Consider the following 18,092-nt stretch of genomic DNA (forward strand, 5'->3'; position numbering starts at 1 on the left):
TCCGTGCATATTGCATTGTATTTATGCAGACGTGGCTCCATGGGTGTGTATCTATGTGGATGAGACCCTGTGTAGGAGAGTATCTGTGTGTGTAGGCTGGGAGGGCAGTCAAATATGAAGGGATACCAACCCTCAGCTCTCACACTTAAGCCTCTCGGTGATAAAAAGATCATACCCATTTTCTCATTAATCCTCACGATAGCTCTTACAGTAGGAAGGAAAGGGTAAATGAGAGAACTAAATCTTGGAAAAGTTCAGAGACTTGCCTAAGGCCCCACAGATAGCTAGAAGCCATATGGGAGGCATTTCCACAGCTTCTCACCTTGGAGAAATCCTGCCTTTTGACGCACCTGCTAACTGAGCAGTCTTTTCCCATCCAGTGGAGAAGGGGAAGTGCAGCCACCTTGAGGCATCACCCAAACCGTTTGGTCCCTTGAAGACCCATTTATTAGGAGTGGGGAAGAAAGTACATTTTCTTTTCATTTCCCCTATATCCTATGAAACATACTACCACTTGGTCACATGGAAACCACGAGCTCTCCTCCAATGTGTGCTGCTCTTTGATGGATATGTTTTTCTATTTTATTCACCCAATCAATATTCAAAGTCGGAGTAGGAAGTGAAACTTGAAAGGTTTTATTTCCTAGCTACAGACAGCTTTAAGAGACAGAATACCTGCCACCATCACCGCCTGGGCAACTCCACACCTAGGCTGCGACGTGGCAGGAAGGAAGGAAAGGAGAGGAGCTTTAGGGTTGACTTCCCAGGAAGAGAAGCCCCTGGCCCGCGGCGCCCTCACTGGCCCTTCTTGTGGGCGTTCTTGATGATGGCGTTTTTGAACAGGGTCACCAGGGGCGTCTGGCTCTTCTCCGAGGTCATGAAGCCCCCGTAGCGTTTGTCCTTGGGCGGGCTGCCCCAGCGGAAGTGCTGCATCTTATAGGGGCCCCCGTCCTTCTTCTCGGCCCCCTCGGCCTCCGCCACCAGGCCATACTCCAGCTCGGCCTGGGCGGTCGCGCCCTCGGCCGGGGCCTCGGGGCCGAGCGCCGCCTCGGGCCGCTCCCCGGCCAGCTCCCTCTTGAACTCGAGGGGGAAGGCCTCGGCCGACTCGTCCTCGACGCCGTTGGGATACACCTTCACCGGGCGCCGCTTCTTGCCCACTGGCTTGCCCCAGCGGAAGTGCTCCATGGAGTAGGAGCGCTTGCCCTCGCGCGGGCCCGGCTCGGCGCCATCGCCGCGGGGCCCGGGGCCGGCGCCCGCCGCCACTTCCTCCTCGCGCTTCTGGCCTGCGCCGCCGCCGCTGCTGCCGTTCCGATTGCCGAAGCGGTCCCAGCGGAAGTGGCCCATGACGTACTTCCGGGCGTTCTCGGTCAGCGGCTGCTCGTCGCCGTTGCCGGGGAACACGGGCGTCTCGGCCGATAGGTCGGGCTTGCAGGCCAGGATGCACGCCTGCGGGAGAGCGGCGATCACATCAGGCCCCGCGGCCCGCCGCCCCCTCCCCGCGGCGCGTCTGCCCTCCGCGCCCTCCGCACGTGCGGACCGCGAACGCGGCGCCTCTGCGCGGTAGCTTCCCTGCCGAGGACGTCCGTCCACCCCCGCTCCTTGGCACCCACGGACGTCCCGGACACAGCTCGGCCAGCGCCTGTTTTGTCTCCTGGACCCCTGATTTCTGTGCCCGGCAGCTACAACAAAATCCCCTTTCCACTTGGCGGTTTACTTGTCTCGTGGCTTTGTGGGCAGGGCCAACGTCTTAATCATTATATGCCAGATATATAGGAATTCATCAATAAATGGCAGGTGGGTGGCAATAATGAATACTGAATACATAAATAGGGTTCAGTTCGAGTCTGGGAAGAGCACTGGGTTGAAATTTAGGGGAGAATCTCCACAGGTGAGAAAAGTAGAAGTCTGAGTTTTAGGGCCTGTATTTTCAATAATGCCTCAGCCTTCCCCCAGTGGTCTGCAGACCTGTCTCATGCCCTACCCCAGCCATCTCCCTCAAAACTTCACATATCTGGTACTTTCTCTGGTTCTTTCAAGTCTTCTGAGCTAATCCTGTACTTTCCCCAATGAGTGAGCTTTGAGAGGGAGTGGTTCACTTCCCTGTCACCTCATTCTAACTGCGTGGAAGGGCAGAAAGTCGGGATTATTTCCATTGTAGGGATCATGGAACCTGTGCCTCTGCTCCCTGTAACTAGACAACTCAACTGTGGTACACATTTGCTTAGGAAAATGACCTCTAGGCTGCAGCCTTAGTTTTCAGTTACTTGGGACAGCAAAGAAGGAAACAGAAGGATCCCACTCACTCTGTTGAGTTGGAATTTCATACTCCGGGAATTTAGAAGTATAACATTGCAGAATATTAACAGTGGGAATAAATTATCTCATACTCCTCTCCCCTGGGCATATGATGAAACAAGAGCTCAGAGAGGACAAAGGAACTTGACAAGGTTCCACAGCCTATTGGTGTCAGAGCTGGGACTAGAACCCATGATCTCTCACCATGGCCAGTGCTCCTTCCCTGGTGAGCTTTCAGCAGGAAAGGCTGGGCAGTGGGTGTCTCTATTTAGGAGTCTCTTGGAGGGGGAGCGTATAGCTCAGTGGTAGAGTATGTTTCTAGCATGTACAAGGTCCTAGGTTCAATCCCCAGTACCTCTATTAAAAAAAAAAAAAAGATAAATAAATAAACCTAGTTACTGAAAAAGTTTTTTTTTAAAAAAAGCCTGTTGGGTCTCTCTGCTCTAGGGCTCACAGAATTCCCTGGGTTCTTTGTTTCTATATTATATTCCACATGCAATCTGTTCTGTTTTTGAGAAAGTCTCTCTCTTCACCTTAACTCAGCTTCTCTACTGACAAAACACACAGAATGTAGTGACTTATATTCCACCCTCATCAGGCAGATACAGGCAGCAGGATGGAACTCAGTCCTGGGCTCCCGCAGTGTGTCTCTCAGCCTTGAATTGGTATTGTTTCTCATTTATGCCTTCTAATACAAATACACACACATACACACACAGTGGTGACCGGGAGGGAGTTCCAGCCTGGCACAAGGGCCTTTATATGCTTCTGGAAAGGCTGCAGAAGGTCAGTCCTCCAAAAGAAGCATGAGACATTGGGCACCAGTCAGAGGAACGTGGCACCTGGGTTTTTCCTTCTCCCTTTAAAGAGGGTTTTTGGTACTACCTAGCTGGCTTTGTAACTGGTAGGAGGGAGAAAGGGAAGAAAAAATGGAATGGATATGGCAAGTGATATGAAGTTATTTTAAAACAAATAATATGGGGGCGAAAAGATTGAAAATGTAGGATCAATTGAGAGAGCAATTATTAGTGTTTATTTTAATAGGATTATCTCTAAATAGGTTAAATGGAGTGGGTCTCTATACAAGAAGACAGGGCAGGAAGTAAAGATAATCAAGCAGAAATTGAGGTCCAGACCCATCTCCCTGAAGCTGCTTCCTCCCTTCCTCAGCCCAATTCTGAATTCAGACTAGAGGCCTTTTCCTGCCCTGGGTTGAGTTACCCTTATCTCTGGGAATGAAGTTCCCCTTCCCCATACCTCTTTCTTTGTGCTGCCCCAGCCCCAGCCCCAGTCCCATCTTATGCCCAAACCAAGATGGCGGCCATGGCCCACATACCAGCAGGTTACTTTCCGTGGTGAGGTCCTGACACTGGCTGCTCTCCAGGCACCAGCCACGCACTTCCATGGAGGCCTGAAGCAGCAAAGTCAGCAGCAGGGCCCCCGAGCGGCTCCTGCACAATCTCAGCATCTTCCAGGCAGGCTGAGGCTCTACAGAGGCAAACAAGATTAGTGGGACCCCTGCTAGGAGCAGAACAATGTTGGCCACTCATCAGGAAGGACCCTGAGCCAACATTAACAATACACTCACTTGTGGAGCTCAAGGGTTTTTGAGGACAAGAGCGGCTCAAGGAGCAGCTTGGTGTGCAGGGTGGTTGTGTGAGTTGTGGTAGAGAGGAGGGCAGTGGGACCTGGGTAAATTATGTCCAATTTCCCCCTTTATCACCTATGAAAAATCAGACCCCAAAGGATATTAGGGCTGAAGACTATTTTAGGGGTCATTTGCTCTGGCTGCCTAATTAAGAGATGAGGAAACTGAGGCCCAGAGAGAGACAATGACTTGGGTGTTTATAATGAGGTAGGCTAAGTTCTCCTGTTTCCAGCACAGAGCTTTTCCATTTCATCATCTTCAGGAAGCTATAGTTCTAACACTCTAGATCTAAGGAATAACTTGGGAAAGACAAAGGACTCTGAAACTCCTGCTCAAGATGATCTGCTTCTCCTCTACCATGATTCTATTATTCCTCAGAAATTCATTTCCTATGAATTGTAGTTTTGTGTAAAGGCAAATAAAACCTCTGGCCAATTTAGCCAAAACATCAGCCAACCCCAGCTTGATGTCCTGTACACAAATCACTCAGGAGATCACTATTTCCCAGACCCCTGTAACCTTGGAGATACTTATTTTTAAAGCAGATCCCTATTCTTTTAAAACTGGCTCATCTTCTGAACACATTACATGTCAGACCTCCTCTTGTTCTCTAAGTCACTCAAATGTAGTCTGAAATAGCTGGACTTGAAGGGATGGAAAGGAAGTGATGGTCACACAGAGCAGAAGGAAAGTACCTCTCACTGTGGACACCTACCAAAAATACTTTCTCAGAGAAGTCAGGAAGTACCTGTGGACAGATACTGAGCTCAAGACGTCAGGATACAGTAAAGAGGGGAAGATAAATGCTGCCTTTTGCACCCTGTGCCCAACCCTTTCCCCAGCCCTTTAGCTGTCACACTGCCATGTCTACCCTCGTGCAGATCAGCCCTCTGAAATGACCCTGAGTTCTGTCATCCCCTCACAACCAACCCCACAATCATTTTGGATTTAAGATCTTTTCAACCAGCTGTTAGGAAGAAATCTAATTAGATAAGAAAAGTAATTCACATTAAGGTGTAGATGACTAATTGTCTCTCCTAGTTTAAAAATATTTGCCTAAAGAAGTCTCATATTTGTGGAAGCAGGGGCCAAATCTGTTTTATAGGGAAGGCTTTGGAAGTGAAAGTTTCCCCTGGCTCTCATTGTTTACTTCAGGAAGTCACTTCCTTCTCTCTGTCCCACCCCACTCCTTTGCCAGCTCAAGGCTCCCTTCTGAATGGTTGCCAGGCACTGTCTGTTTTTGGAGCAGCCATTAGGTGGTGCTGGCAGCCAGGGAGCCAGCCCATCAGCATCTCGAAGGGGCCACTGGGGGAGCATTGGTCAACCTAGTGACCAGGGAGAGGCTGCTCCCGTTGTAGACTTTAAGTGCTCCAGTTCAAGTATGAAGCATGAATTTGGTGGCCAAAGCAATTTATATTAAAGCTCTGAGACCACACAGCACATTTCAGTGAGAAAAAAAAAAAAAAGCCAAGATTTTCAAGAGAAGCAGAAAAAGGGTAGCTTTTTATCACTGTAGGCAAGTGTAAACTAACATATTACTAGAGAAAGTAGTAAAATCATACAGGTCTGACAGTCCCCTCAACTATATTTCAATTCTCCTCAAAGTTGGCCATTCTGGAATGATTTCCATTTCCTAAAAACCTACCTCATGATTTCAGGCCTTCCTGAAAAGCCTCAGAGAGCATTTTCTCTCCTCCCCATTGGCTAAGTTGTACAACATGGTAACATTCTTACTCCCCACCCTCTTAGAGCTGCATTCTCCTGCTAAAAAGCTAGATAGCTTCCTGAAAGTAACTTGTTTTCTTTCTGCTTTTGTGTATTTTCTATTTTTCTACAATAAACAAATATTACCTTGTGTCTTTTTTTTTTAAAGCAATAAAGTAATGGGGAGATGTCAAGTGTGCTTTTTGTAAGTAGAGTGACCAATAATTGAAAGACTGGAAAAATAAATAGAAATTTGTTATTTGCCAATCTTGACATTAACTTTATATACACTTATTAGAACTTCATATGTGTAGGTGAATTCTCTATGAGCTAAACAAAACGTTTTGTTTGTTACTCTAAAATTACACATCGACCATGCCCTTCCATAAAGATTAGAAGAGCAGAGGTGCAGGGTTTTGTCCTTGCACCATGATACACATGCATCAAGTCCCAAAACAAAATGTCAAAGGAATATTAAGTCATTAAATAAGCCATAATCTGTACATATCTTAACAATGGACACAACAAATGCACACTTTTACTTTCCTTGCTTCTTCCAACTGTTCTGTGAGAGCCACTTCCCCATTTATACATGAAGAATTTGGGAGATCTACATGCTCTGCTGACTCTCCCTGCCTTACTGGGAACTCACCCCACCCCCACTTCGCCTGAGCCTCCATCAGCTCCTGCAGCTGCTTCTGACCTGCTGTCTAGGGTCTGTGGGACAGAAAGTTCATTCTGCGGTCCCATGGAGGGCAGTGTCAGGGTGGTTCAGGACCGTGGACAGTTCCCATGCGGGCTACCTCTTTTTAACACCCGCTGGTCTCGTAATGGAGACTGTCAGTATCACAGCGCAGCCAGGTCGGGTGCGCTAAGGTGGTCAGGGAAACGAGGATTCGGGGATCTGAATCCAAAAAAGTCTGGAAAGCAGGGAGTTTATTGTGACTTTTAGCCTTTTCTCTTCTGCCCCCATTTCCAACATTAATTTAAGCTAGAGTATACGGTATCTTTTAAGAAGTGACATCTACCCAGAAAATCAGAAGAAGACCCGAAAGACGGTCTCCCGAGATCTCCCCAGAAGGCGATAGGACTCTCAGGGGTCCTAGCAGCCGCCCTCCCCCGGGGAGATGCGGCCGCCAGCCCCTGGAAGGCATCACTTTCACGGTCACAGACGCTCTCCCACCGTCCGGAGGCTGGCGCTCGGCGCTCCGGTGCCGGCTTCTTCTCCAGTACAGAGTTTTCAAAGAACTAAAGACCGCACGAGCCAAAGGCGCCTCAAGTCCGCTATGGAAGCTGGGGAAGAGCATCCCGAGGCCCTGGAGCAGGGATTCCGGAGATAAGACGAGGTTCCTCGCCGTTGCGCCCTTACCTTTCGCGGGGAGGCTGCTCTCGGGGCGACTCCCGCTGCACCAGGGTGAGGATTCTCGGTGACCTCTCGGTCACTTTTCCTTCCCTCTTTCTCTTCCTTCGCGCTGCCTTGTCCTGCTCCCTCTCCTCGGTCCTTATATACTTGAGGGGCGCTGGACGTGAAGTTCCCGGCAGCTGCAGCGTGACAGGCAACTCCCCCGTCCGTGGAAAGGGGGGCCGTGGGGCGCAGGAGGGGGGTTTCCAGGTAGGGACTGAGAGCAAGGGCAGACATGCCCGGAAAGAGGCTGAATCTATGCCCCCGGAGGCTGGAATTAACACTGTCCTGCTGAAGGGCACACCTGGTAGCCATCTGGAAAGAATTTAATTAAGGATGATTTGGGGACTCCAGTTAGGACGAGCGGGAGGCTTAGCACCCCTGTGTGGGGCAGGCCTAGTACGTCTGCTGAGGTCGTTGAGGAGAGAGTGAAGTTACCTATGTGTGAACTTGAGCTGGCATCTGCCTCCTTCACATTTGTCCGTAAATATCGCTGCCAACGGAGTACACCTGTAATGCCTCAGATTTCCCCAATGTCTGGAAATTGTGATGTGAAAATGTCACAGGGAATCATAATCCCTCTGTTACAGGTTGAAGGGGCCGGGGGCAGAGAAGGTCAGGAGTCATTCAGTTGAGGGCAAGGACAGATTGCCTTCTTGAGGGTGTGAAGGGCCTAGTCCATGGCAGGCTCCCTCCTCTGCTGCACACCCCAAGGAAAAAGTGCTGTTAACCTTAGCATATTAATGGGGGGAAGAGGGAGTCCTCTGTGTAGAGCAGCTGAAGTATTTTGCCTGGGGCCTCTGATCCCTCCCTGTGCCAGTGAGCTGGCAGAGTGGTGTGGGGACTCTCAATCTTCTCCAAGTCTGCTCTTGGAGTTCTGGCTTGGCTCTAGTCCCACATGTCAGGACAGGGAGGAGAGGACAGGACTCATACCTGCAATGGAAGAGTAAAGAAGCAAAAGTAAATTGTGACGAGTGGTGGGGGTGGGAGGGAGTGCTGGCACTAAACTGAACTTCAAATCAAGGTTCTTGTTTAATCTATCACTTGCAGGAACTTTCCTTATTCCCAATCAGAAGTTCTTTTGGACTCCAAGACTCCCTTGAGAATTTCTGATTGGTGACATTGGCTTTATATTCAGCAATCCTTTCCTTTCGGGCCACAGGAGAAATTCAAGCTCCTTAACAGCAAACAAGGTACTTTACTACCTGGCCTTGCCTCTCTCCAGGGTCATCTCCCACCTCTCTGTCTTGCATCCTGGCATTTCAACCATCCACAACATTCACATTCCCATGAACACTATTTTCTAGAGTCTCCATCTCTTTGTCTATGTTATTCCACCAACTAAAACACCCTTCCTCCTTCCAGGCACCTGGGAAAATTAAACTCTTACATTAAGATTTGGCTCATCTGTCATCACCTGTTCCCCAATGCCCTTTTTGGTCACTGGTCCTACCAGGGCATAAAACTCATCCTTCTCTGTTTTGCCAGGAACCCCATTCCCATCTTATCTGTTTACATGATGTTCACTGCTGGAACCAATTCCACTCTGTCTTCCATCTTCCCTCTTCCACTCACTCCTGCCTCTACCACTACCAGGCTTAAGAGCCCTCTCAATCAGATTGTGATTTTATCTCATTTTTCTCTGTATTATTTGTATAACTCTAAGAGGCAGCTGATGGTACCAGAAAAGCCCCACCAGGAAAAGCTCAGACTGACCCAGCTTCTGTCCTCTTCTGTCAGCTGAGTTCTTAGTTATATGCAGTAGAACCAACTTGGGCCAGTGTGAACTGAAAAGCCATTGATCACATTTAGAATCACTGGGCAGGTTGGCAACCAGGATCCAAAAGTGGGCAGAAATAAAAGGTGGCTGGAATCATGGCCAAAATCAAATCACTGATTGGATTCAATGAGAAAGAAAACCAAACCACCACTGGGAACAAGAGGTCACAAGTCACACTGTCAACACCACAGGCACTGGACATAGATGTCACTTCTATCCCCAGGTTGGGAGGTTGTCGTTCCCACTTTGGCTAATATCACCAGAAAGGACTGACCACTGCCCTTGCTTCCTTGTATCACTAGCTCCTCTTTGAAAGCTTGGAGCCGGTGCCTCTGATTGTCTGACATGATAATATGATTTTCCCCTTTATTCTGATAATGTGGTGAAATACACTGCTGATTTTTAGTGTTACAGCTACCATGCATTCCTGAATTGAGCCCGATTTGATTGTGATATGCTATCATTATATAGCATTGGGTTCGATTTGCTAATATTTAATATTTTTGCATCCATGCTTATGAACTCGGCCTGTAATTTTCCTTTCTTGTAGAATTCCTGTTAGATTTTGGTATCAAAATTATGCTGTCTTCATAAAACAAGTTTGAAATCCTTCTGCCTAATCCTATTTTTTTTTTCATAATTTAGTAGAAGAATTTGTATGCAGTGGTGTTTATTGCTTCCTTAAATGTTTGAGATGATATGTTAGCGATGCCATTTGGTCTTTATGGTTGTTTGCTTGTTAATGGTTTTAAATTACAGATTCAGTTACTTAATAGCACTATTTCAATTGTCTATTTCTTCTTGTGTCAATTTTAGTAAGATATATATTTCTAGGAATTTGTCCATTTTATCTCAATTTTTCAATTTATTGGCTTAAAATTGTTTATTATATCTTATTATCTTCTTAGCATCTGTGGAATCTGTATGTATGGTCCTCTTGTATCTCTGATGTTGGTAGTTTATGTTCTCTCTCTTTTTTCTTGACTAATTTTTCTCAGGGGTTTATCAGTTTTATTAGTATTTTTTTAAAAATGAATTTTGAATTCGAAAAGATACATGTACCCCAATGTTCATAGCAGCACTATATGCAATAGCCAGGCATGGAGACAACCAAAATGTCCATCGACAGATGACTGGATAAAGCATTTATGGTATATGTGTACAACTGAAAACTAGTCAGTCACAAAAAATAATAAAACAATGCCATTTTGCAGCAACATGGATGGACCTGGAGATTGTCATTCTAAATGAAGTAATCCAGAAAGAGAAAGAAAAATACCATATGATATCCCTTATATATGGAATCTAAAAAAAAGACAAATGAACTTATTTATAAAACAGAAGCAGACTCAGACATAGAAAAAAAACTTATGGTTACCAGGGGAAGAAGAAGGTGGGAAGGGATAAATTGGAGTTCCAGATTTGCAGATATTATCTACTATATATAAAATAGATAAACAACAAGTTTACACTGTATAGCACAGGAAACTATATTCAATATCTTGTAGTAATGATATACTACAATGAAATAGAATATGAAATGTAGCATACATACCTATAGTGAAAAAGAATATGAAAACGAATATATGTGTGTATATATATATATATATATATATATATATATATATATATATATATATATATATATATGCCTGAACTCTTATGCTGTACACCAGAAATTGACACAACTGGCTATACTTCAATTAAAAAAGAATTTTGATTTTGTTGATTTTTCTTTACAGCATGCACACTTTTTTCTATTTCTTAAATTTCTACTCTTATTATTATTTCTTGCCTTCTAATTTCTCATTAGCTATTCTTCTATTCTCTTGAGTTGGATATTAAGTAAATGCTTTTACTCAGATAATTAATATTTGACCTTTATCCTTTTGACATGTGTATTTAATGCTATAAATTCCTTTCTAAATATAGTTCCAGTTGCATCTCATAAGTTTTGATATGTTATATATTTTTTTTATCATTTAGTTTAAATTATCTTCTTGTTTTCATTGAGATGCCTTCATTGACCTGTGGGTTATTGGGAAGTGTTCTATTTTCAAACTTTGGGGATTTTCTAGTTATGTTTTGAAACTAAAGTTTAGCATAATTCCTCTGTGGTCAAAGAACATACTCTCTTTTTTTTAATTTAAGTATAGTCAGTTTACACTGTGTCAATTTCTGGTGTACAGCACAATACATCAGTCACGTAGGAACATACATATATTTGTTTTCATATTCTTTTTCACCATAAGTTACTACAAGATACTGGATATAGTTCCCTGTGCTATATACTATAAATTTATTGTTTATCTATTTTATATATATTAGTTAGTCTGAAAATCTCAAACTCCCAGTCTATCCCTTCCCATCCTCTTCCTCCCCTGGTAACCGTAAGTTTGTTTTCTATGTCTGTGAGTCTGTTTTTGTTTTGTAAATAAGTTTGTTGAACACACTCTTTTTGATTTTAGTCCTTTGAAATTTTGAGGGACTGTTTAAAGGATGAACATATGGTCCATTTTGATTAATGTTTTAAGTACATGTCAAAAGAATATATATTCTATGATTGCTCAAATATTCTGTATATTTTCTATACCTATATCCTCTCTGATTGTCATCTTATTCTATTAGTTACTAATATAGATGTACGTTTTTTAAATTTCCGCATTATTTTGTGAATTTAGCTACTCCTCACTTTGGTTCTGGCATAAAAATAACTCTTTACAGAAATCCAACGGTAAATGTAGGGCAGTGGCGGAAGGTAACAGAGGACCCAGGATAAAGACAGCAGAATGGTGCTGGAGCATGATGGGAATAGGATGCTGACGGGAATAATCCAGTGGAAGAGGGGAAATCGATGTTGCAGATGGGAGTGGGAAAAACCAAATAACCCAAGTCTTTAGAACTGAAATGGGGTCCAGAGGAAGAACCTGGCTTCCAAACAGTGGAGGGCCTTCCTCTTCCAATAAAGGAGGTGCAGACACAGGAGACTTGTAGGATAAGCCATGGTAAGATGAGTGACTTCTGTCTGTACCAAAGCCTTTAACTTTAAACCCAGAATTTTCTGGGGATTATCCTGAGGAAATATTTAGCAGTTATTATAAACATAGTTCAAGATCACTCATACAACATTGTTTATAGTAGCAGTAAAATGAAATCCACTAAACATCTAGGGTGTAATTATAAAAGCAATAGAGTGTACTTATTAAAATTATGATAAAGCTAATCAACAGAATACTTTGCAGCCATTCAAAATAATGTAAATGTTTATTTTTTGACATAAAAAAATGTCCACTGTGTTTGTTAAAGGAAGGAAATATGATAAAACATAGATACACAGTTAACACTTGAACTGCATGGAACCACTTATACTCGGAGTTTTTTCAATAAATCTGTGGTACAGTACTATGTGATCATGGTTAGACCATGGGTGTGGGACTGAGGATAGGGAAGGCCCACCAACTGTGGGTCTTGAGCATCTGGGAATTCTAGTATCTGTGATGAGCCTTGAAACCAATCTTCCGCATATTCAGAGGGATGACTGTAAATGCAGATAGAGAGAGAAATAAGAATAGAGGAAAAAAGATACCAAAGTGTTAATAATGGCTGTTCTGGTTATTTAATACTATCACAGACTACCCCAGAAACGTGGTGGTTTTAAACAATAGCACTTATTTTGCTAGATTCCAGTCTTTTTTTCAATGGTTGTGCAGGAGTCAATTGTGGTTTTGTTGTAGCTGCGAGGAGAGGCGAGCTCGTGGTCCTACTGCTCCGCCATCTTGACCAGAAATCCTAAACAACACTTGTTTTGCTCATGCACCTGCAGTACAGGCAAGGTTTGGCAGAGCCAACACATCCCTGCCCTACTTAGCATCAGCTCGGGCAGCTCAAAGGCTGGCACCTTTAATTATCTGAAGCCACTCACTCACATGACTGGTTCCTGGTCTGGGAAGACTCAGCTGGGGGCAAGAAGACTGGGACACTTGTCCTCAGATGCTTGTATCTCTGTGCAGCCTTGCCACGTGACCTCTTCAGCATGGTGGCCTTAGGGGAGCTAGACAGCTTACACACAGGCTTAGGCCTCGCACGCTTCCATCTGGGGGTGATTAGCTCTGCCAGGTGGAGGGGGTGGGTGGTTAACAAGGGCTTCCCAGAGAAGGGGATGCTGAGTTGGGCTGAGCCTTGATAAAAAAGGGCACCAGGAGGAAGAGAGGAAAGGCATTCCAGGCAGAAGGAACAGCATTTGCAAAGGGCTCAAGACAGGAAAAACCTTATGTTCATGGAATGCTGGTGCAGGTGGTAGAAGGGGAGAAAGAAGACTGGAAAGAGTCGAGGGAAGAGGGGAGGAGGTGGGGACCATTTAGGGACTGAGTTAGAGGAGCCCCAGGACCAGCTTTCTGCGGCAGTGAGGAGGATGATCAGAGGTGGAGCCTGGAGACAGCAGGGGTGGTCAGAGGCCCAGTGCTCTGCTCCAGGGCCTGGAGGCCAGTCCAGCCAGCGGTGGGAGCAGTGACATGGAAGATGAGACAGAGGCAGTTTCATGAAATACTAAAGAGGCAGCATCAGTGTTGGGGAAGGAGTCACGGACATGCCCCAGTCTGAGGTAGACATGGCTGCATGGCTGGCACAACGTGGCGTCACGGTTAGGAGCACAGCTCTGGGGCCAGACAGCCTGGTCCTAACCTTGCTCAACCACTGCCCTGCTGTGTGACTCTGCACAGATTCCCAGCTTCTCTGTATGAGTCGTCCCATCTGTGAGATGAGGGAAACGACTGCACCAGTCTACGTGGCTGCCGGGTGGAGGAAGGGAGGTGAAACTGTAAAGATCTTAGAGCAGGGCCTGGCCTCTGGTTAGCCCTTATCCTTACGGTGACGGTGACGGAAGTGCTGGTCCCAAGAGAGCCTCCTGGAGTGGAAGGAAGGTGGGAAGGAGAGGAGGGAGGGAGGGAAGAAGGGGAAGGAGAAGACGGGAACAGACAGGAATCTTTGGACAGAGAGCTGATGCTTCGTTGGTGGGGTGGGGGGTTGACTGTGAGGAATCCTGGGGCTGAGGTGACGCACTCACACCTGGCTGTGGGTGCTGGGCCAGGGCCGCTCTCGTCACCCCAGCTTTTCACCTTTGAGGGTTTAATTGGAAAAGCGATGTCACCAGGGTGTGAGTGCGTTAGGAAGACAGGTGTGGAGGCAGCCTCTGCGAGGGGAGGAAGTGCTGGGCGGACAGCAACAAGGACGAGGTGCTGAGAACCTGTTGTGGGGGTGGGGTGGGGGAACACAAGGAGGGCAGCCTTGCCCTCAGCCTCCAAGCCCTGGGGCCAGACCACGGGGGACATTTCACTGGGGGAAGAGACGACTTAGGGACGAGGCTGCCATCTGCCTGCGTTTTCGCAGACTCTGGGACAAGCACCAACTTAGGCCTTGAGGGTCGGTGTGAGGGATGGTGGGAGGGAATCCCAGCCCCATCCTGGCTGCCCTTCTTAGCTTATGCTCCAAGTCTTTGTGGACAAGCTGGGGAGGCTGCCAGCCCTGCTTCAGGTCAGAACAACTGTCCCTTCTCAGAGCTCCTTGGGCAGAGCCTGGGCTTCTGCTGGAGGGAGCACTTCATTTCTGATAGTGTCTGTGTCACGGGGGCCTCAGGGCTGCTCAGATGATGCACCTCGTCTGCAAGGGGACAGTTTCCAAGTCAGTGTATGAGAAGTTCTGGCAAGGTGCCTGGTACAGAACTTGTGCTCGAGAAGTATTTACAGAGAGAGGATTGGAGGGAGTAACTGAGGAAGGGAGCCCCTCTGAAGCCTCAGTTTGCAGAAGCTCATGATCCTCTAAAACTCTAAACCTCCTCTGTAGGATATATGAAGCTAAAACAAAGAGGTGATCTTCCTCCTCCTGTGTCTGAATTAGAAATAGCCCAGCACCTGCTCCTGTATGTGTGTGTCTGGTGAGGATGGCGGGGATGGGATGGGGAGAAGCTCAACCCAACCTGATTGCAGCAGCCCAGGGGCTACAGGCAGCTTTGGAGTGGTGCTAGCCCCCACGACCCCAACCTAAGTCACTGCAGGCTTCTCCCCTTCCAGGCACCTCCCTTTCCAGAGGTAAGAAGAGAGGATGCTGAGTGTCCTTCTACAGGGGGAGCCTCCTGACCAATGTGATGTGGGTGCCAGGGAGAAGGGCATCCCAGTAAGAGAGCAGAGCAGGTGTGGAGACTGGGGGGGTGGGGGCAGACAAGCTGAGGGACCTGGGGAGGATGATGGGTCAATAAAGGGCCATGCTCAGGCTTTGGGGTCTGACTGGATGCTGGGGGGAGAGAGAGAGAAGTCGGGCAGGATTTAGGCGTGGGGCTAGGGGGGGCAGACTGGGAGGACTAGAAGGGAGGACTAGAAAGGGGGGTTGGGGAATTGCTGAGACACATTGACTTTGAAGCAGCTGCAGTTCAGTGTGCCTTCTGCCCAGTGCCAGGACCCCAGGGGGGCTGCTCACTCAGGACTTGCCCGGAGGCTGCTAGGTGCAGGGAAGGGGAGGGGCAGGTTTGTAGGGCGAAGATCTGGTTCTATCACCCACTCACTCACTCACTCACTCACTCAACAAATGCTTATTGACCCTACATGTGCCAGGTCAGATCTGGTCTGTGCTCCCAAGGGGGCTTCCTTCAGCTCTAGGGAAACTGCTAAAAGTAGTCAGCAAATAATTACAAGTTGTGATAAATACAATGAAGGAAACAGAGTGGGAGAGGGGAGGGGAAAGGCTTCTTAGCAGAAGGGAGAAAGTGCAAAGGCCCTGAGGCAGAGAAGATAAGAGGTTCCAGGGACTGTTGGAGCGGAAGCAGGTGGCCGGGGAGCAGTCCTTGATTTGAGGGACAAGAGGGACCAGGCCTTGGAGGCTGAGAAGGTTGTTAGACGACAGTTTAGATTTTATGCCAAGTGCAGAGGGAAGTCATTGCTGGGTTTTAAGCAATGGAGTAACAGGATCCAATCCCTTGAAAAGGGGCTCTGGCTGCTGTCTGGAGAACCAATCAGAGGGCAAGCAACCAACAGCCTCTTTTTAGGAGTCAGAATCAATAGGACTTGAAGATGTGGAAGTGAAGCAAAATGAGGGGTGGTTAAGGATGGTTCTGGAGTTCTGGTTTGAGCAGCTGGGGGTGGGGCGGGTGCCAGTCAGTGGTCTGGGGAAGACTGGAGGTTGGGGAGGCAGCTGGGTTTGGAGGAGGAAACCATGAGCTCTGTGACCTTGGGCAAGTTACCTAATTTCTCTGAGTTCCTCTGGGGACCGCCAAAGCCCCAGCTGACAGTGCTTAAGAGGATTCTTGTTAAGACTCAGGAGCAGGTGCGAGAAACCCTAACTACCATTAGATTCTTGTCAATAGAAACAGCAGTTATGAATTCCTCTGAAGGGGAGCCTGATGGGCGTTGGGGGACAGAGGTAGAGCTAGTCTCCAAAAAGGGACCCTGAAACCTGGAGCACCATGGAGGTGAAGGTCTGTGGCTCCCCAGACGGCCCATGAAATGGGGGAGGGCACCCCTGCCCTCCTCTATCCCCTGCAACACACACTCCCATTTGCGGTTTCTTTCACTGCTGGCTCCATTCAGCACAGTGGCTGGGCCACTTCAACAGCCTTCAGTTTGACCCCAAGGGCAAAGAGGAATCAATTTGTGCAGAGTTGAAATGGAAGAGATTTCAACTGACCTTTGAATAGGGTTTTAATTTGCTTTATTACAGCCAAAGGGGCCTTATGAAGAGACCCTTGAGGCTGCTTTTATCCGCTAATGCGGGCCCCAGTGCAACAACCCTGCCTCCATCTGCATGCCCTGGAGGCGGGGTGGGGTGGGAGGGGGTGCAGAAGGGCCCAGGAACCCAAGTCCACGCCCCTCCCAGGAACTGGTCTGCAGCCCCCTTAGGGTCCAAAGCAGAGTCAAGAGAGCAGGAAGAGCCGACCCGGGTTCCAGCCCCAGACCCTGCCCTGTTGCTGGGTGGCCTTGGGACCCCAGCCAGCACCGCCCCCCCAGGCCTCAGTCTCCTCATCCGGACAGTGGATGGGAGAGGGGATGTAGACTAGATGGCCCCTGGGTCCCTTCCAAGCCTGATGTCCTATGGTTTGAAGATCGGATCTGGAGTCAAACTCTGTGGTAGAAAATAACTAGTCTCACAGAGTGTGACCTGGACTGGGGACAGCAGAGCCCACTGGGCCGAGGAGCTATGCCCTCTCTGTCCATCAGTCTCTTGGGCCTTTCTCATGCCCTGTTTTTCTCTGAATTTTCTGCTTGAGGCCCCTCTCTTGGGCCAGCCAGTTCTCTGTTCTCTCCCCTCCAAATTCCAGAGGAAGCCAATGGGGTCGCTTGACTAATTGTCTTTTTTTCTACTGAGAAGAATCTTGCAGGCAGCTACCTCGGGGGTCCAGGAGGCCTGAAGGAGGCCAATCCCAGGCAAAGAGCCCCTGTGATTGCTTCGCCACACAGGTCCAATTTGGGTGCAACACCCCAGGTGAGAGGCCTGTGAGTTGGTGCTTACAGTCCTGCGTCAGAAATGACAGGCTCTCCGCCTTTGTGCTCTGTATGTGTGTGTGGCCACATGGAACCAAGTGAGTGTTCATTCAGAGCCACTGCCTTATCCTAATTCCTCTTTTTCAAATGGAGGGTTTATTCCTGTGTAATCAGAACAGAATTCCTGGAGGTGGGATCTTGCTGAAGATGTCATGGACATTAAGAACATAGCAGACTCTCCAGAGTCCAGGCACCAGCAGCCACCGTCTGATGCAGTTGTTATCATAATGGTCTTTCTGTGGGGAAATGCCTTTGTTAGAACCTCCGGCATGACAGCCGCTTTTCCAAAAGAATGCAGAGTTCTCCAGCCAGGGGTGGAGGTGGGGAAGAGTGACGTGGGGGCCAGGAAGGACGCTGATAATGTACATCCATTAGTGCATCGCAGGAGAGGCATTCAGAAGCCCCGGAATGGTCCTCCTTCCTCCAGACCCAACAATGACTGCATGGAGGGGACCTGAAGTGGCCTTTTTACAGGCACTCAGCTCAGTGCCATCTCTGACCCCCGCCTGTTGGGTGCCTGACTTCCATTTTCATGCCTTCCTCAGAGCGGCTCGGACAGCGAAACCCAGCAGCCGACCTGAGGCCCAGAGAGCCCATGCCGTGCCCTCATGTCCTGTTGCCCTGGCCTGGGCAGCCGGTGCACAGTGACCTGCTGTGCAGCAGCTCCAAAGCCCATTCCTCTGCGTATGCGCCTGGCACGCGTGTGTGCATGTGATGTGAGCGGTGCAAGGACATCTG

At 47.8% G+C, this 18,092-nt stretch overlaps 1 protein-coding gene across 1 annotated transcript; it reads right to left on the reverse strand.

Annotated features, from left to right (window-relative positions):
- Nucleotides 1-620: 620 nt before the first annotated feature.
- POMC (proopiomelanocortin) lies at nt 621-7,111 on the reverse strand. Its single transcript, XM_074341498.1, has 3 exons — nt 7,017-7,111; nt 3,632-3,783; nt 621-1,446 (listed from the first exon to the last, which is right to left on the reverse strand). Exons 2-3 carry the CDS (start codon nt 3,761-3,763, stop codon nt 796-798), a joined length of 783 nt encoding a protein of 260 aa, XP_074197599.1. The 5' UTR covers nt 3,764-3,783; nt 7,017-7,111; the 3' UTR covers nt 621-795.
- Between the last annotated feature and the right edge of the window lie 10,981 nt (nt 7,112-18,092).

Source organism: Camelus bactrianus, chromosome 15, assembly GCF_048773025.1.
Source record: "Camelus bactrianus isolate YW-2024 breed Bactrian camel chromosome 15, ASM4877302v1, whole genome shotgun sequence".
NCBI classification, from domain to species: domain Eukaryota; kingdom Metazoa; phylum Chordata; class Mammalia; order Artiodactyla; family Camelidae; genus Camelus; species Camelus bactrianus.

Coding starts and splice junctions, on each gene's coding strand:
- POMC (XM_074341498.1), bottom strand. CDS start 3,763: ATGCTGAGATTGTGCAGGAGCCGCTCGGGGGCCCTGCTGCTGACTTTG. Junction 1,447..3,631: donor CCACGGAAAGTAACCTGCTG/GTATGTGGGCCA, acceptor GCTCTCCCGCAG/GCGTGCATCCTGGCCTGCAA.